Genomic DNA, 19,852 nt, shown 5'->3' on the forward strand with positions numbered 1-19,852 from the left:
CACCTACTAACGCCGGATTCGGCGTACAGATCAGAACGCCCAGCGCGACCCGGAAAAAGAAATCAATCTTTCCGCCAGGGGAGGACCCACTAGTATCTCGGAGCTGCGCGTGCGCAGTGGCGTTAATGTCCGCCGATACGCCAGGCGCAGAGAGGCGGCCCGGACGCACGTACGCACGGACGCAGGCGCTCCCCTATTAGTGCCGTTGCGGCAGCGCCGGAGTATACCAGCGGTGCGGTCCTCCCGGCCGAGATGCTGCGGGCCTGTCAGTTTTCCGGCGTGACCTCCGCAGCCCAGGTGAGCTCGAGGGCGCCGGGAGAGAACGCGTGGTGAAGCTGACTCCCGGCGGCCGACGGAAAATGAAGAGGGAGGCTTTCGCTCCGCTTAGGCCCGGGAACAGAGGGGCTCTCTCAGGGCCATCCTCATCACGGGAGTCCCGGACGGGCCAGGCACGCGGTTAATTTCGCCGGACAGGGATGCCTTGAGGGTTATTGCTGAAGCGGGATGGGGTGTGGAAAGGAGATGGCTGGGAGGCGGGCGCAGGACAGGACGCTCGGCTTTGGGGACTTATCCAATCAACCCCTCGCTGCCCCATTCAAGGACCAATCGTGGCTCCTGGAGCCGGGACGCCGGTTGAGCGCGTGATAGGTTTCGCGCAGCCAGTGGTTGAAGGTCGAGGGGTAGAACTACAGTTCCCAGCAGGAAATGCAGAGCCTTGGCTTTGTGCATTTTTAATAAGCAGGTGCTTGGATTGTTAGAGTCCGCGTTTTAGGGGTTAAGGCTGTAATTATTCCAGAGGGACTTTTCTTTTCGTAGCTGAGAACATCTCAGCCATTCTTACCCTAAACAGAAATGAAAGATTGTAGTTTATGGAGTTCCAGTTCTTGGTACTTGAGAAAGGACAGTAGTGATGACCTTGTGCTTATTTCTGAGATTAGCCTGGGGATAAGGTGCTGGGACAACTTTGGCAGACATCCAAGGCACCTAGATACCCAGTTTTATTTCTCCGCAATTATCAAAGTAACTTTCTAAAATTAAAAAGTAAACCTATTTCCATTGCTTATAGTTTTCAGAAAATTGATATTTTGCAAAATGTTGTATTGCAAAACAGTGCTCATGCTATAATGGAACAAAATCCCTAGACATAGTGAATTAGATAGAAATCATAAAAGCCAATGTTTTTTCAAGTTTGCTTATCTCCCCGGATTCATTTTAGGTTAGGAGAAGCAGCCTCTTAAATGGGATCTGTATTAGTTTTCTGTTGCTACATAACAAATACCGCATATTTAGCAACTTAAAACAACACCCATTTGTTATCTTACAGTTTCTGAACATGAATGGCCTGGGTTCTCTGCCCAGTGTCACACAGACTGCAATCAAGGTGCTGGCTGTGGTTCTTGTTTGGAGCTCAGGGTTCTCTTCCAAGTTCACGTAGTTTGTTGGCATAATTGAGTACCTTACATAATTTAGTAACTGTAGGACTGAACTCCCTGTTTTCTTGCTAGCTTTGCCTAGCCTCTCTCTCCCAGAGGCTGCTTGAAGTTCCTTGCCACAAGATCCTCAGAGGCAGTTCATAACATGGATGTGTGCTTTCTTGCAGGCTGTCAGGAACTGGTCTCTGACTTCAAAATCTCTCTTGACTTCCCTGTTTCTGATCTCTAGACCCAGATGGAAAGGGTTTCTATTATTAGGCCACGCCCACCTGGATAACCTCCGTTTTGATTAATTCAAAGTCAACTGATTAGTAACTTGAATGACATCTACAAAATCCCTTTTACCATACAACCCTAATCATGGCCTTAGCAGCAGGGTGTGGAGATCATGGGGGCCTTCTTAAAATCTGACATACAGTCGTCCCTAAGTGGGGCTAGAAGGATGAAGAAAGTAGAGCTGCCTTTCAGGGCAGAATTGTTGAAGTTTGGCTTTGGAGCCCTCCTTTCAGTGGCACACTTTTCCTTATTTTGTCCTCAGGTTGCATCAGAGTTGTCAGTGCTCTGATCCCTCTGTCTGCCCTAAAGTCCAAAATTACTTTTTCCTTTCTTGCTTTTATCAAAATATTTTCCCCTTGCTTTGTTCCCAGTCAGGAAATTAGAAGAAAACAGATTAAGACTTAGCTTGCAACCAACCTTTCTCACCTTCCTAAAACTGCTATCTTACAAGATTTTTTCCCCCACAACTTTTATAAAATGGTTTATTCTTACTATCTCCTCAATCATTCTGTAGCATTTTATACTGTTGTTTAGTGAAATTTTTTTTGTGGGTTTTTTTTTTTTTTTGGCTTTTCTCAGGTAATATCTTGGGGCCCATCTTACCCTTCATCTCTCCTGTTTTCCTTTGTTGAGTCTGCTTCCCCCATGTACCTCTAAATAAACTCCCAAGGTGTTTTCTCACTCTCTCTCTCTCTCAGACTTTGTTTTTGTAGAGTAGTTTTAGGTTCACAGCAAAATTGAGGGCAAAGTACAGAGATTTCCCATGTACCTCCTACCCCTACATATGCACAGCCTTCCCCAATATCAGTGTCCCCCATCAGAGTGGGACATTTGTTACAACTGATGAACCTACTTGACACATCATAACACACAAAGTCCATAGTTTACGTTAGGGTTCACTTTGTGTACATTCTGTGGGTTTAGACAAATGTGTGATGTCATTTTCCATCATTATGGCATAATAGAGAGTATTTTCACTGTCCTAAAAGTAGTTTAACTATTTATCACTACCCCACCCCCGGGCAACCACTGGTCTTTTTACTGACTCCATAGTTTTGCCTTTTCCAGAATGTCATACAGATGGAATCATACAGTATGTAGCCTTTTCAGATTGGCTTCTTTCACTTAGTAATATGTATTTAAGGTTTTTCCATGTATTTTCATGGCTTGATAGCTCATTTCTTTTTAGCACTGAATAATCCATTGTTTGGATGTACCACAGTTTTTCCGTTCACCTATTGAAGGATGTTGTGGTTGCTTCCAAGTTTTGGCACTTAAAAGTAAAGCTGCTCACAATAGTCATGTGCAGGTTTTTTGGACATAAGTTTTCAATTCCTTTGGGTAAATACCAAGGAGCACGATTGCTGGATTGAATGGTGAGGGTATGTTTAGTTTTCTAAGAAACTGCCAAACTATCTTCCAAAGTGGCTGCACCATTTTGCATTCTCAGCAGTAATGAATGAGAGTTCCTGTTGTTCTACCTCCTTGCCAGCATTTGGTTCTGTCAGTGTTCAAGATTTTGGCCAGTAAGCGTGTAGTGATACCTTATTGTTGTTCCCACCTCTTTATATGCTATTACTTGGGATTACATCAGTTCTCAGAACTATAATCCCTCAGCAGGTGACTATCTAGCCTCTTTTGATCTTTGCACTCAGATTTTAAATTCTTGTTTGATTTTTGTCAACTTAATGCAGAATAATCACTTGTCAAAATCCTTTCCACTTCTTCAAACTTCATCTTAAAGGTCTTTCTGCTTTTACTATTGCCCTCCTAGAGTTAGTTCTTTACATAGTAGTTAATATAGGCTTTTTTTTTAAGCATTCAGATGATGTCATGCCCTTCAGTGACATCCCATCATATTCAGGATAAAATCTAAACTCGACCGTACCCCTAGACCGCCCATGATCTGGCTGTTTGCATATCTCATTTTTCTATTCTGCCTTATTCTGTCCTTCTGATATCTCCAGTACAACATACCTCATTGCCTTTTCATTTGCTGTTTCTTTTACCCTGAAGTCTTCCCACAGTGCTCAGCTCACTACACTCATTATCTTAAATATCACCTCTCCTTCAGAGAGATCTTCCCTATCTAAAACAGACTTCTGACCACTCTGTACCTCCTTGCATCACTCTGAGCTTACCCGTACCCTACTTTGTTTTAATTGTAGCTCTTACGGAGATTATGGGGGCCTTCTTAGAATTTCGCCTACGGTGATACCCAACTGGGGCTAGAAGGATGAAGAAAACTGCCTTTCAGGGCAGATGAGTATTCATAGCACTATTCACAATGGCCAAAATATGGAGACAACCCACATATCCAACTGATGTCTGGCTAAACAAAATATGATATGTGCATATGATGAAATTTACATTCAGCCATAAAAAGAAATTAAGTATATGCTACACACATGACACATGTAGCAACATGGATAAACATTGAAAATATGCCAAGTGAAAGAAGCTAGGCACAAAAGGCCACATATTGTATGATTCCATGTATACAGAATACTCAAAATAGGCAAATCTGTAAAGCTGGAAAGTAGATAGTGTTTGCCAGGAGCTGGAAAGAGGGGAAAATGGAGAGACTACTTATTTGTTAGTGTAAGAATTTCCTTTTGGAGTGATGAAAATGTTCTAGAATTAGATAGTAGTGATGATTGTTGTATAGCAATGTGGATGTACCAGTGAATTAATACACTTTAAAGTGGTGTATTTTATAAGTGAATTTTACTCCACACAGGGAAAAAAAAACTTGCTACTAGCTCTTTGGGTGGCCTGAGGTATAGAGGCAGAGCTGTATATAATTAAAATAATGTAAAATGATATATACTGTATTATAAACTTGAAGTGGCATTCATTGGCCAAATGTGGGACAATTTTAAGTTTTCAAAAGGATAATTACAACTGGTTAAAATCCATCAAAAGTGTTTAAATTCATGAGTTCATAAAGATAGTGTTCTGGTTAGCTATAGCTACGGAAACCACCTTGAGTTTGGGGTAAAATAGTATTTATTTATTGTCTCAGTTCTGGGGGTTGCCTGGGCTCCCCTGGGCTCTGTCCCTCATGAGGTTGCAGTCAGACAGCGGCTGGGCATGGAGTCGTCTCATAGGCTCCCCCCTCTCGGGTCTGGCAGTTAGTTGAGAGTGGCGGCAGCTGATACCGCGGCCAGGAGTGTTGGCCGGAACACCTACGTGAGGCATCGTATGTGTCTGGGCTTCTTCGCAGTTTGGCAGCTGGATTGGTTCCAAGAGTGAAAAGAGACTAGTGGGGCAAAAGCTGTGTCCCCCTTTATGGTCTAGTCTCAGAAGTCCCAGAGCATCACGTTCATTGCCCTTTATTGGTAAATTAGTAACAAAGTCCTGCCCATGTTCAAGGGGAGGGTACATTGAACTCATTTTGGAGGAGTGGTAAGATTCTGGAAGAGCACGTGGTGCAGGAAATATTGTTGCAGTCAATTTTGGACAATACAGTCTGCCCTCTATCCTCAATTCACATTCTTCCCACGTGCAGATACATTCACAAGCTTCCTCAGAACCCTCCAAAATCTCATTCCATCACAGCGTCAGGCGTAATGGACCAGGGTCTTGTCATCTAAATCAGATTCCCCTGCAAATAAGACATTTTGGATGTCATCCTCAGGACACAGCCCCTTAAGTACTTTTCTTTTCAGTCTAAAGAACTGTCAACTAGAGAGACGTTCTCTGCTCCCCATACATCCAACGTACAATCTAGTGTGACAGGCAGTCTAGACACTCCCATTCAAAAGGCAGAGAACGGGGCACACAGCAGTCACTGCTCCGTAACAAACGGGAAATCTAGCCAGGCACATGTTTCTCATTCCTTAATTAGGACTTAGTCCTACTGCTTGAATGATTATTTATAGCTCTTGGTTCTAGTCTCTTGGCTCCTAGCTTCACCCCATTGAATTATATCCTTTTCCAGAAAATGTAGCCTGTTTGCAGCTGAGTCATTTTCTCAGACTGCTTCTGTCTGTAGAAGTTCCAGAGTCCAAAAACCTCTTTTTGTTTGTACTTTACCTCTTTAAATCCAAACTGCATGTTTTTCATCAATGTAGTTCTCTTAAGAACTTTGTGTTTTTCTTGTGTGTCTTATTGGACTTTTCTCTATTAGACAAAAGCCACACCCACAGGTCTTATCGAGATCAGCCCTTCTGCGATTTGGGTTCCCTGTGAGGCCTGTGGCGTAAAGCCATTAAAATTTCTCAGTAGCCCTTTTTAACAAAAAGATACGGGAATCATACCCTTAAGATCCATCCTGGGCCTTTTCTCTCTGTAAAAGTTCCTGTGAGGCATACCTCCTATGGTTTTTTTGAGGTCTTAAAGGATCTTTGCCACCAGGAGAGGATGAGATTGAGAAACACTTTTATTTTTGAATCCACCAAGTCCTGTCTCCTTTATATTTCCTTTAAATTTTGTTTGAAAGCTAAACAGTTTTTTGGTTTGTTTTGAAGCTCATTTCTGTCCTTATCATACTCTGTTAAAAGAAACCAGTTGGCCCTTTTGAACATTCTGCTTGGAAGTCTCTTTGGCTAAATCCATCAGTTCTTTAAGTATAGATACCTAATTTTCTATTTTCTATGTCTCACTTTGGGTGACAATTTTGATAAAACTGCTGCTACATTACAAGGATCCCTTTTCCCCCAGGTTCCAAAAGCATTTTTTCCTCACTTAAGCGCTTACTAACAGCCTCCACGAAGGCCATCAGCTTCTGCTAACAGTCTCTTCAAGGCCCTTCCAACTTTCACCCGCCACCCTCCCAGTCTCAAAGTCATTACCATGTACTTTATGTTTTGTTGCAGGAGCTCGCCACTTCGCCACTTCGGGTATAAGCAACTAGTTATAGCTGTATAACAGATCACCCCGAACTTAGTGGTATTAAATAACAGCATCACTATTATTTTACAATAACAAGTAACATTATATAGATAAAAATTGTATATAAGTAATATAAATAAAACATTTATTATATAAATAACAAATGTTATATTTTAGTTCTAAGGGTTTCTGGGCTCTGTTAGGAGGTTCTTGTCGTCTCATGAGGTTGCAGGGTTCTAGAAAAGCATGTGGGATGGGAAATAAAACAATTTTTGGAAAATACAATCTGTCACAATTAATAAATGAAAACCAAAAAAACCCAAAATTGGTATTATCAGAGGATAACTGGATACAAGAATGAAAAGAATCAAGCGTCCTGCCTTTCCTATATGAATTGTACTATTGGGTAACCAAATTATAGATGAGGAGAAACATCTATAAAATATCAAATAATAAATGAATAGAATTAGAGACCAGTTTTTGCAAATTTCAATAAATTCATGGATCTAGACATTGTACATCAACACAATTGGTAACTTCACAAGAGAGACAACCAGACATTGTGTGTCTCCTGATGAAAGAACACAACACCACCTTAAGTTTTGCCAAAGAGGGTAAACCTGTGTTTGAGCATGTGTCTGCATCCGACTCTAGTTCACAGGAAATACAGAAGACAGAAACAAGTTAAATTGCACCAATCAGTAGAAAATTCTACAGGTCAAGCAAAAAATTAATTATTGGAGGAAAACCTATAGATTAAGAGAAACTTAGAAGATATCAAATTTTGTGTGTGTGTGTGTGTGTCCAAGATCAAGGTGCCAGCAGATTTGTGGCCTGGTGAGAGCCCACTTCCTGGGTCACAGACAGCCGTCTTCCCGCTGTGTCCTTGAATGGCAGAAGAGACACCAATTTTTTTAAATAGGCAAATCTAAACTATGGTGGCTAGGGACTATTGGGTGCTACAACCATGAAAACTTAAATTTTCTGACTTTTTAAACTTGATTTAGGATATTAAATGCTACATAGAATATGATAGTAGGCTAATAAATACAATACTTAATTTAAAAAACAAAATCAAAAGCTATTGTTTCAGATAACCCTACTAGAGTCATGATATAATTTCTGCTTTTTTCTCATACAGAAGTAAGAAACTTTATTACTTTCATTTTTGGTCATAAAAAGTCATTTTTTTCATATTTTATCCTCTCAAATCGGGGTACTTTTTACAAGGAAAGGTATGTTGTTTAACTGAAAGCATTTTGATAGCTTTAAAAATCCAGAAAAATTCTGGAAAAAAATAGTACTAAAAGAGAGTACTAATCTAGCCCTGCCAGAATAAAAGCTAATTCTAATATTCAGTAGTTAATACATTGTGGTATTAGTGTATGAATAGGTAGATAAATGGAACAAAATAGGAACCCTAAATGTACCAAGGAATTTAGTATATTTTACCGGTGGTATTTCAAATCACTGGAAAAAAATGGATTATTCAGTCTATGATTTAGGACTGAATAGACATCTGGAAAAAAATACAATAAATTTTTACTTTACACTAGGTTCAAAGATTTTTTTTTTTAATTGGGGAATATTGGGGGACAGTGTGTTTTTCCAGGACCCATCAACTCCATGTCAAGTCATGGTTTTTAATCTAGTTGTGGAGGGCACAGCTCACTGGCCCATGTGGGAATCGAACCGGCCACCTGGGTGTTATGAGCACCGTGCTCTAACCACTGAGCCACCCGGCCGCCCTAGGTTCAAAGATTTAAATATTTTAAAAAAGAAGAAATGACGAGAGTAGAAGAAATCGTGGAAGAATTACTTTGTAATCTGGGGGTGGCTTTCTAAGACTATGACAAAACCCAGAAGGCATGAAAGACTGACAGTTTTGACTACATAAAAATAATTTTCTGCATGGCATAAGCTACCATTAGCAAAAATAAAAAGGAGATCACAAACTGGATAAAAACATTTGCGATTAGCAGATACATGGCTAGTTTCTCTTCATATTAAAGAGCACTTAGAGAAAAGAATATGAAAAAGAGCAGTCTTATTTAAAAGTAGTCAAAGGATATGCTCTGATAGTTCATAACAAAAGGAAATAAAAGTAGATCATAAGTATATGAAAAGATGCACAGTCACAGTAAAGATACAGTGATTAAAGCTACACTGAAAGTATTTTGGAAAGGCTGTGGGAAAACATTCTCTCATATTACTACAGAGGAAAATTTACTTTTGGCTAATTTGGCAGTATTCATCCACATTGCAAATTTTACTTTAAGAATTGGCCCAAAATAATGTATGTTTCCCAGGCAGAATTACGTATTATAACAAAAATTAAGGTTTGCCGGTTGGCTCATCAGTTGGCTAGAGCATGGTGCTCGTGGCACCAATGTCGCTGGTTCGATTCCCACATGGGCCAGTGAGCTGTGCCCTGCACAACTAGATTGAAAACAACCACTTGACTTGGAGCTGAGCTGCGCCCTCCACAACTAGATTGAAAGCAACGACTTGACATCCTGGGAAAACACACTGTTCCCCAATATTCCCCAATTAAAAAAAAAAATTCTTTTAAAAAAAATTAAGACAAAACCTCATGTCCATCAAAAGGGAACTGCCTAATACAGTAACAGCCGTACAGTGGAATACTGAATCTGTAAAATCCACCAGGAAGATTTTCATGTACTAACATAGGATAATCTCAAATATATACTGTTGAATGAACTTTAGTACAGAACTGGGTGTATATTATATCATTTGTGTAAAATAAAGGTGGTATGTCAGGAATTCTTTGTCACAAATATCTCTGGATATATAGGAAACGGATAGCATCAGATGTCTACGGGGAGGGGTCTGAGTGGCTGGGAGTCAGAAGTCTGAGGGAGAGTTCACTCTATACAGCTAAACCTTACGAGGTTTGATTTTAAATTTTACATTTTAAATTTACTTATAACTGGAAACTATAAACTTACAGTCACATCAAATATATTCTGTCAAAGGGAGGAAAGAGGGTTAAAATAAAAGAAAGAAGATGAATAAAGAATCAGGTTTAAAATATTGATGTGAATAGGGTGTTCTCAAATTCTAGTGTTGAACTGCACGTAATGGAGTTGTTGGCATGTGAAAGGAGGTGCAGTTCTGTTTAAAACTGACCTGCTTTACAGAACAGTAGTAGGAAAACACCCTTTTCTGTTAAAGGCAGTTCAAAATTGTTCAGAATTCTACACTTCAGGTAATACTTGAAATACTTTTGAAATACCAATTGTAACTCCTTTACATGTTGTTAAACATATAGTTTGTTGTTTTGTGTTTTTCCCCCAAATTAATTAATACATTAATTTGGTGTTTACCTTTAGGCTTTGGCAAATAAAGTGTAAATTGCAATTATAATTCTAAAGTAATCTCATGTGCCTTCTGATCATATATTTTCTTCAGACTTGAGATACTTCTAAAATGAAGTTTGTGTTTTTCTGACATTCCTCAGATGAATTTCATCAAGAAACCTAGAGAAAGCATTTTTCCCCCTTGACTTGTTGCAGTTCAGTTTTCTACTTGGTATAAAGATTTTATTTATGTATGTAGTAAATTTGAAATTTCAGAGTGATAGCTATGAATGTTTTTAAGTTTATCAAACCTTCCCCAAATAGTACTACGTAGATGTGTGTTTATTTGTTTTATTTAAGGGATCCACATACTGTTAAGAAACATCTGAGTTTATGTGCTTTACTTTGATTAAAACAAATTGCAAAGCATTTCCGTAGTCATTTGCTTTTTGGGTAAGATAGAGTAGTTATATGGAGATAAATATTTACTTGGGCATTTATAACATTAGTTAAAATTATTTTATACAATAATATAAAATAAATTAAGTTTACAAAGTGAAAATAGATATTTTATACCATTGTTTTATTTTTTTTTCTTGCTAATTAAGAGACCATGGAAAGTCCCAATTGTATACAAGAAATAATTAGCATACGTAACACTTAAAAAGGCTAATTGATCATAGTCTGATAATTTTTTTTTTTAATCTTAAAAGTAATGTTATATGAGCCTTGGGGGGCAGGCAGCATCACTGTTTTTAAGGGTCTGTAAAAATGTTTCATGGTAAATTGATTTCTGAAAGTAAAATAATTTTTTGTTTAATGAAGACATTTGTACTAAAAATATTACTTCTGAGTTACTAACCCTAAAGCTTCCCAGATTTCTTTAACTGAATTGGTTGTGATATTTTCTCCTTCCTCTGTAGAGTTGTCTCTGTGGGAAATTTGTCCTCCGTCCATTACGACCATGCCGTAGATACTCTACTTCAGGCAGTTCTGGGTATGTAGCCATGTGTGCAGTTAACTGTGTGCTAAGAAGAGAGGGGGAGGGAGCGAGGGAGGGAGAGAGGGAGGAAGAGACTGTGTGTCTGTGTTTTCCTTGAGTATGGGAATAGCGGCCCAAAACCTTTTTTGTTGAAGGGATATGAACACTGGAGCTTTACTGTAAAGCTTTGGAACGTTATTTATAGGTGAAAATTTGTTATAATGCTCTTTTTGGTTCTTAGTAATTGGATGGCGTTCAAGGTAGACTCCCCCACCCACGCCATGCGCTTGCTATCTTCCATTCTATGGCAAATAGATTTATATCCAGAACGCAGCACATTGTAACTTTAAAAGTAGTTGTTAGTTCTATTTGATATTTGTATTTATCTTTTATAAAGGGTTTCTTTTATTGTATTTACAGAAATGTTTACGGGAAGAGGCACTTTGAAAGTTAGTGATAGTTCTTTCTTGGGTTCAAAGGAAATCTCATGATTGTGAACATCTTAAATTTTAAGTGTTAAAGGGTACATTGCTTCATTCTTCCTATTTTAGCCATTACTGTATTTAAAATTTTTTCAGTTGTCCATAAATAAATGATTTTCTATTGCAGACATGTTTAAACAAATCAGGGAATAATGACTTGCAGCTCTGGTGATAAACTTGGCTGCTGTGATCTGGATAAGTGGTAGAAAAGTAGAAGTAAGAGGTGTTTGAGTAGGTTTAGGAGAGCCAAGAAATATAAATGTGTTTCCTGTTTCTTTCCCTTAGGTTGTCGCCTGGCAAAATTATTGGAGCTGGTCTCGTGTTTGTTGGTGGAGGTATTGGTGGCACTATCCTCTATGCCAAATGGGATTCCCATTTCCGGGAAAGTGTAGAGAAAACCATACCTTACTCAGACAAACTCTTTGAGATGGTTCTTGGTTCCTCACCTTATGATGTTCCATCACCAAAGAAACCGGTAAGAGTTTTAAACATTATTTCAATATAGCTTATAGGAAACTTTTAAGTGTGGGTTGTCTTCATCTTGGAGGTATCTCACACGTATAATTCAATAGAACTTGCCAGATGTGTTTGGCAGGTTTCTTTAATATTGATCTGTAGAGTTGGATTTTTATCCCTTTGGAGTCCCATAGTGCGCTCTTTTAGTACACACCACATAAAAAATAATTGTGTGGCACATGAGGGTAAAATGGAAGAGGCAGCTTGAGCAGAGGTAACCCTGGCTGCCCCGTGGACTGATGGGGTCTGTGTCAGCCTACACCATTGCAGCTATCTAGCTCGGACTTATAACAGTAAAAACATAAGCATAGAAAGGTCATGACACAGAACCCAAATGTTTCGTTAACAATTGCTCCTTTTAGACCACAAAACAGAGTCTCAGAATTTTCAGCTACGTACTGATTGGTTCTTTAGTACTGATTGGTATTCCTTGGACTTTGTGCATATTCTTCAGAGTTTCACCCCTTTTTTCCCCCATCAGGCTTAAAAGTTTTAAAAAAACATCTTAAATATATCTTCATTCAAACAACTGCTTAAAAAGACGTTTATAAAAGAGAGCCTGGATTTTTGCTGATTTGGTCTTGGGTATTTATGCTGTGAGTCTGATGGCTGATAAGTTCATTCTTAGAATCTGGGTGGATTTCTGTTCTCTAGTGTATGGCATGGTCTAGAGTTAATATTAGAGTTAATATTTAGAAAAGCAAGTGTCTTCTGACAACCCCCACCCCCTAAACATGCTTTTTCAGAATGTCCTTGGTAAGTCTCCTACATCGTTTGTTCTTCCTTGTGAACTTTAAAATGTCTATACTGGCTGAGGGAGACTGTTTTGTAGCTTTAGTAGTCAAGGAGCAGAATTCTGTGGATTCATTCTAAAATCCTGGGTCTAGGAAATGTGATAAAAAAAAATATGGTGAATGGTAAAAAAAAATTATAACAGTAAAAGACACATTGCCATTAACCTCCTTCAAAATACTCCCCCTCTCTTCGAACACACTTATACCATCGTCCTTGCCACTTTCTGAAGCAGTTCTGGAAGTCCTCTTTTGTGAGTGTCTTTAGTTGCACTGTCGTGGCTGCCTCAATGTCATTTTGATTTTGGGGAAGAGCCAGAAGTCGCACAGTGCCAGATCTGGTGAATAAGGTGGATGAGGACACACCGTCATGTTTTTATTTGACAGAAATTGCCGTACCAGAAGTGATGTGTGACACGGAGTATTGTCATGATGGATGATGAAACTGTTTGCCTATTTTTCAGGCCATTTTCTATACACACAGTTTCTTAAATGCTATAATAAGCCCTTAAAATATTCAAAGTTCACCGTAGTGTTCCTGGGTACAAACTCGGCTCGTACAATTCCATCAAGGTCAAAAAACACAATTAGCTCCCCTTTCCCAACGTTGGCTGGTACTCGGTGGCAGCAGAAGTAGTCACTGTATTTTTTGATCACACCTCGTATTTTAAGCTACATGACCCAGGAGAAATAGCTGCAAGCAATTTTAGGAGCATGGTGTCAGGCTGCAGTTCAGAGTAGCGTTTTTTTCCTTGCTTGATGTGACTTTGGGTGTCATTCTTTGTAGGTGACTTGTTTATCCTCAGTGTAGCCTTGCCTCTTCTCTTTCCTCTTTAGCTACCTGCTGAACATTTCCAGTTGGATAACTTGGCAGATCTGTACTGTACTACCTCAAAACTTACAAAGGATAACTCTTCCTGATTTGCTTTTTTTTTTTTGTATTAAAGATAGTACCATGCTGTCAGTAGCTAGGTTAGAATTCTTGGATCGTCTTCATAGTTGCCCATATTTTGTTAGGTATGCTATCTTGTTTAATCTCTACTATTTGTTTTTCTTGCATTACCAGGATCCTTGCCCCATTTCTGACATTTTATCACTTACCCAAATTAGCTTCCAAACTAGACTTGTTTCTCTCCCTCGGACACAACCTTCCCCATCTTTCTTTGTCTCCACCCTGCAGCTCTCTCCTCTCAACATAATCTAGGCCATTTTCATACAAAACCAGAGAATCTTATAAAAATAAGTGCTATCATATTTTCATTATACTTGCATGGTATCACTTATCAGGAACTTTTATACATTTCCTATTGTTTAAAAGACAAGACCACAGATTGTAAAAACTAGAGAGACTTTAGAGATTGTCTCAGGTTCTGAATAAGGAAAGGGAAGCCAGGAGTGGTTAACTGTTAGACTAGATCTAGCCATTGGTTTCTTTATTCTGTAGTTTATGGTCTTTACTGGTTCTTACGTCGACATTTGATACTCTTGGCAGTGTGGCTTTCATTTGCCTTTCCAGCGGTATCTCTGAAGTGGTCCTGCACATAAATCCTTAGCTTCATGCCAGTTTACCTTATCTTTGAAGCAAATTTAAAGACTAAAGACATATATGTCTTGTGCTTTCTATTCATTCATTTATTCAACAAATGTCGATCAAGTGATTATTATGTACCAGGCACTATTTCAAGGGCCTCAGTTAAAGCAGAAAACTAAACCAAAGATCAGTTTCATTTGCATGACTTTTCCCATGGTGGTCCTCTACCTGGAATTACTTCTTTCTTTTGCCAACAATATTCTCTTTAAGTCCTGCATCCTTCAATACACGACCAAAGTGAATTTTCTCACTTCTGAATTGCAATAGCAGTTAGTGTTTTTATTTTAAAATTTACCATTTATTCAGCATTTTGTACTCTTGTGCATTGTGACCAACTTGTTCCTTTTAGAAACTGTGCATTTTATTTCATGGTGATAACCCTCTTGCCAACATGGTTGCTTATGCATAGACAATAAGTATTGAGAGAAGATAAACTTAAAAATCTTTTTGATGGACATGGGGTAAGACCAGCCTAAATGGAGACAACTTTTACGTTCCTGAATAGGACTTAGTATCTTCAAAATGCCATTTCTCTCAAATATGTATTTCTCTTAAATTTGTTTGTATTTGAGAGAAATGACATATATATGTACATACACACACACACATCTAATAAGAATTCGAATAGATTTTTCTAGAGGTTGAAGAACTAGACAAGATGATTTTCAAGTTCAGATGGAAGAGTAAATAATGTAGCCAAGGACATTTTGAAAAAGTGTTGGGAATGAAGAGGGGTTAGATGACACTTGCTTTTCCAGATAATGACTTTGGTAAAATCCTACTTTAATAAAACAATAAGGTTTTGACACAGGATTAGAAATTAGAGAATAGAACAGCTGAATCTGGAAATAGGTCATATTTATATACAAACACATTTATTGTGAGAGTTGTGAGTTGCTAGAACCTTATGTAAAAGTGATCTGTTAATATCCAGTGATTCCTCTTCTGGCAAACTGTTTTATAGATACGTACTACAGCACTTTTCAGTTATATGGGTAAGGATGTTTCACAAAATAAAACAGGAAACAACTTGAATGACCAAAAATAGGGGAGTAATTGGCCAAATTATGGGTTTTGCAACTACATTATGATATGCAATTAAGTTAGGACATTAATGCAACTAAAAAGAATTTCTTGACCTGGAAGAGAGTGTCCATGATGTATTGTTAAATGAAAAAAAGCAAGTTACGTGGTAATTTGTGTAATGATAACTATTTTAGTTTGTTTAAAGAAATGAAAAAATGCATATATGTTTATACCTGAGCCTATGCTATCTAGGCGTGGAAGGATAAAGTTCAGGCTTTTAGCAGTGGTTACCTGGGAGTACTGGAAGGGAAAGGAACAATAAAGAGGCAAATTAAAACCATTGATATATCTTGATATTATTTTGCTTGTTATGGTGAGCATGAATTTCATGATTTAAAACAATAAAATTTTATTAAAAAGAAAATGCATATATGTTTAATTTCTGGTAGTGACACAGTTCAGAACCATTTCAGTTTTGTTTGAATAATCACTTTTAGGGATATCTAAGTCCCACTGCCAAGTTCTGGCAAAAAGTGGGACAATATAGGTGGTAAATGAGAATACTTTTGTTGCTCAGTAATTTTCTCCGGCACACAGTGCCTGGTAATTGAGAAAGAGAAAGGCAGGCGTGACAGTTGGATTATATGAGTATAGTTTAGTGTATACTTGCATGATTCCTGGAGATTAAAGATATAACTGAATGTAAACAGAAGACAACATAATTTGATTTAGGAAGCAAATGGAAATAGCTTTAATGTTGTATACATAAAGAATGATGTTTAAAGGGAAAGTCATACGTCATGTACTTCTTATTAGTTGCCCTAAGAGAAGCTTTAGAATGAAGTTTGTGGACTGCATTCTTCTAGTATGATGGCTTCTCTTACTATGGTTAATAAAATATATATGTTACTTTATGTTGAAAGCCTAGAGACTTGACTTTTGAAATGTTACACATTATACTACCTTTTTGAATAAACAGTACTATATCTGAAATGTTAAATGTTTTTCATTTCCAAGATTCAGTCTGGTCCACTAAAAATCTCAAGTGTATCAGAGGTAATGAAAGAATCTAAACTGCCTGGCTCCTACCTGCAAAAACAAAAGGGAGGCACTCCAGCTGCAACAACAGGTACCTATATTTAGAATCATTCTTTTAAAATTAATTGACTGTGGATGATGAACACAACAATGCAATATACAGATGATGTATTATAGAATTGCACACTAGGAACCTATATAATTTTATTAACCAGTGTCACCCCAATATACTTAATAAAATGTTTAAAAATGCAAAAAAAATTATATAGGTAAATGAATTGCTTTAATGTATTTGAACCCATGGTTAAGAGGGAGGCCACTCCTCATGAAGAACTCTTCTGGTCCGTAGCTCTCATCTTGGGGAAGGATTTCTCTCACTTACTATTTTGACTCCCATTTTGGGGGTGAAAAGAGATACAGAATTGGGCTTTATTAATAACAGCTACTGAGTGAGGATAACGGCAAGAATTGTCTTGCTTGCAACACTTTATTTTTCTTTTATCTTTTTTTCATCTGACTCCTAGTCTTCTCCCCTCTTTAGATTTTAAGATTTATTCTCTTTTCCCACCTATTTTCTTCCTCTTCTTTCTTAGTGATGAAAGTATCTGATCTAGTCTAGACCTATAGATATTAACATTTTTGCCTTCATGATTTATCAGTAATCCCACCCTAGTTTACAGCTCTTACCTCACTCTAACGTATTCAGTAATACATTTGAACTTCTTATGTTTCTCCTTAGTCACTTCTGTTCTTAATTAAATCACTTGATTTTCTTCCACTGGGCAAATATTCACTATCTACTATGTGCCAAGCATTTTCTAGGTACTGGGGATATAGCAATGAACAGAATAGTAACAGACTCTGGGAATATTCCTTAGTGGGATGAGGGAAAGTAGATCATATATTAAATACATAAGTAAAACGTATAGGCTGTCAGACAGTGATAAGTGTGGGAGGGAATATTGCGATTTTTAAATGGAGTGATAAGGAAAGTCTCACTTGGAGGGTTTCATTTATACTACAAAGAAATGAGGAAGTGAGTCATGTAAAAGCTGGTGGGGAAAAGCATCACAGGCAGATGGATTAGCTAGTGCACAGGCTTGACATTTTCTAATGAGAAGCAGCAAATGAAGCTGGAGTGGGGCAAGAGAACACTAGTAAATGAGGTCAGAGAGGGAGCAGAAAGCCTGTTGTGGCAGTTGGAGCCACCGTAAGAATTCTGCTTATAGTCTCAGTGGGATGGGCAGGCCTTGGGAGGGTTCTGAACCAGCGGTTTGATACCCGACTTTCAATAAGATCACTGGCTATTGTGAAGAATAGATAAGGGACCAATGGCAGAGCAGGGAAACCAGTTAATGGGTTTTGTGATAATCCAGCTTTATCTCTTAAGTTGGGCCTTTATTAAAAATTTCTTCTTTCCATTTTGTTGTTTCCCCCCCCTCTATTCCACCTCTAGAATTACTCATTTTGTCTTCCATCAACACTTTTATTTATAATTTATGAACTCTTGATTTTTTCAACCTTCCTTTCTTTAAAAATATGTCTATGAAATAATTTTTAACTGAGTTCTGTTCTTCACTAACTTACTATCTTCACTGTGAACTTTTCTTTGTGTTTAAAATTGTCACTTTGTTCTTGCACACACCTCTTCTTTCATCTCTACCACTCTTCAATTAAAAAAGGTTTTTTTTGGTTGGTTACTTTCTTTTGTCTGCCTTTATTACAGGCTCTTTCTTTCCTTTGTTATTATTTTTCCATTTTCTATAAATCTTATGTCCACCTCTCACATGTTAAGATTTAGTACCCACTTAGTACTGTTACTAGAAGCATTGCCTGAGAATAGTGACGGCTAACAAACAGGTGAATGTTGATAAGACCCTGTCTCTTGTGCTTTACCAGCCGTTGTCCATCTCGTGTGGGTTTGTGCATGTGGTGGGCAGTGCCCCTATTTGTGTGTTTGAATTGTGGCAGGACATGCACTCGTTTCTTCAAGGAGTCAAATGTGAAGTGGGTGGTAGTAGTAGTAGATTCTTGCGTGTCTCTCTCTTAACCCAGGAAACTATAAATACCAGAGTAACATATATTTATAGCACCTACAGAGGCAGCTCAAATTATTTCTGCAGCAGGTGATACACTGTCGGTCCCAGCCCCTGCGGTTCAGCATGAGGAATCTATAAAAACTGATCACCCTCAAACTGGTGAAAGAAAACCCAAGCCTGCAACTTCAGGTAGTTTAATTTATATTTATGGTTTTATAAATGATTTGCTCATCAGAACTATTTAATGCCTACAGAACCCCTACACACTATGTAAGTATACATTTAAAGCCTGCAGACTTGCTTAGGGAATTTCAAAGTCTGAATAAATCTTTGAAAACAAGGGGTTTAAGAGTTGATCTTTACTTCTTCATGTTGGAATCATTGAGCAATAATGTGCTTTTAGAATCCTTAGCACAAAAATGCCCTCAGTTGATATACTGGCAAGTACAACCGATGGTATTTTTATATCCCTGTGAGCTGTTGAAATTCTGTACTGAAATGTGATTTCCTCTTATTTACTTTTGCCGCAAGAGGAGGCATCCTCAACTTCTGTACGGGAGCGACCACCTGAAGAAGTGGCAGCTCGCCTTGCGCAGCAGGAAAAGCAAGAACAAGCTAAGCTTGAGTGTATGTAAACCAGACGGCTTCTTAAATAATTCGGGTCTTCTGTCAGTTGCTCTCTCCTCCAACCATCGGCACAAGTTTCTCATCTATCAGCTAGTCATGGTTTCTTGTGTATCTTTAGTAGCATTGCTCTCTTCACCACCTTTACTTCATCATTTGTGTTCTTTCCATCTAAACTTCTTTCACTCAGGTGACAAGGGCTATTCTTAGATTACAGTTTGTAAACTCCAAATAATATGTGTACTCTCTCCATTTGGCTTTTATTATGGTTAGTGCTGAAGATTCTTTATACTCTAGTGAACAGAAATTGTGGGGTGTGTTTTTTTTCCAGCTTTCCTGAGAATCGTTTATTAAAATCATCATTTGTGCAGGTCAGAGTGGCTTACACTGTTGTTTATTTCCCAGCCTCTGGACTCTCGCTGGAGTAGCCCCCCTACCTGACAGTGATGGGGGTGAAATGTGCCACACATTACTGGGTTTCAGCTAACCGAACGGTGTTTCTTTTTAAGTTTCAATTTTAAGTTTTCTGATCCAAAAAAAGATACTAGATGTGTAAAAATGTATTTTCCTGTCTGGGTCAAGGCACATGGAACATTAATTTATTGTATTGTACTGCACGTTGAAATGTATCGATGTCTCTGGAGGTAGTGGGCATGTACCTTTTTACTGGACTGAGAAAATGTTTGAAATGTTATGACAGGTGTTTATAGTTTGTTTTTAAGCCTGTGCCCATCACTTACTTCTGTTGGTCTTTCTGCCTAGAGTGGTGCCTGTTTCCCTTCTGATGTATTGGTTTTGCCCTCCTCTGAGGAGGCAAGTTTGTTAGAATTGTGTAAAGAGCAGGAGGAGCAAAAGGAACATAGGTATAGGGCATTAGTTTGGCTACTTGGATTTTTGT

The 19,852-nt window shown here is 38.3% G+C and overlaps 1 protein-coding gene across 9 annotated transcripts in view; it reads left to right on the forward strand.

Annotated features, from left to right (window-relative positions):
* Positions 1-114: 114 nt before the first annotated feature.
* Positions 115-19,852, forward strand: part of IMMT (inner membrane mitochondrial protein) — a 39,748-nt gene continuing 20,010 nt past the window's right edge. For 2 of the 9 annotated variants that reach the window (XM_033125088.1, XM_033125089.1), the window contains exons 1-6: positions 115-297; positions 10,789-10,862; positions 11,615-11,804; positions 16,271-16,382; positions 18,382-18,519; positions 18,862-18,957. In XM_033125088.1, the coding sequence (XP_032980979.1) occupies positions 253-297; positions 10,789-10,862; positions 11,615-11,804; positions 16,271-16,382; positions 18,382-18,519; positions 18,862-18,957 (655 nt within the window). In that variant the 5' untranslated portion in view covers positions 115-252. The remainder of the gene's footprint in view (positions 298-10,788; positions 10,863-11,614; positions 11,805-16,270; positions 16,383-18,381; positions 18,520-18,861; positions 18,958-19,852) is intronic. The other 7 variants (XM_033125095.1, XM_033125096.1, XM_033125090.1 and 4 more) reach the window with 6 other exon arrangements.

This window comes from Rhinolophus ferrumequinum, chromosome 13, assembly GCF_004115265.2.
Source record: "Rhinolophus ferrumequinum isolate MPI-CBG mRhiFer1 chromosome 13, mRhiFer1_v1.p, whole genome shotgun sequence".
NCBI classification, from domain to species: domain Eukaryota; kingdom Metazoa; phylum Chordata; class Mammalia; order Chiroptera; family Rhinolophidae; genus Rhinolophus; species Rhinolophus ferrumequinum.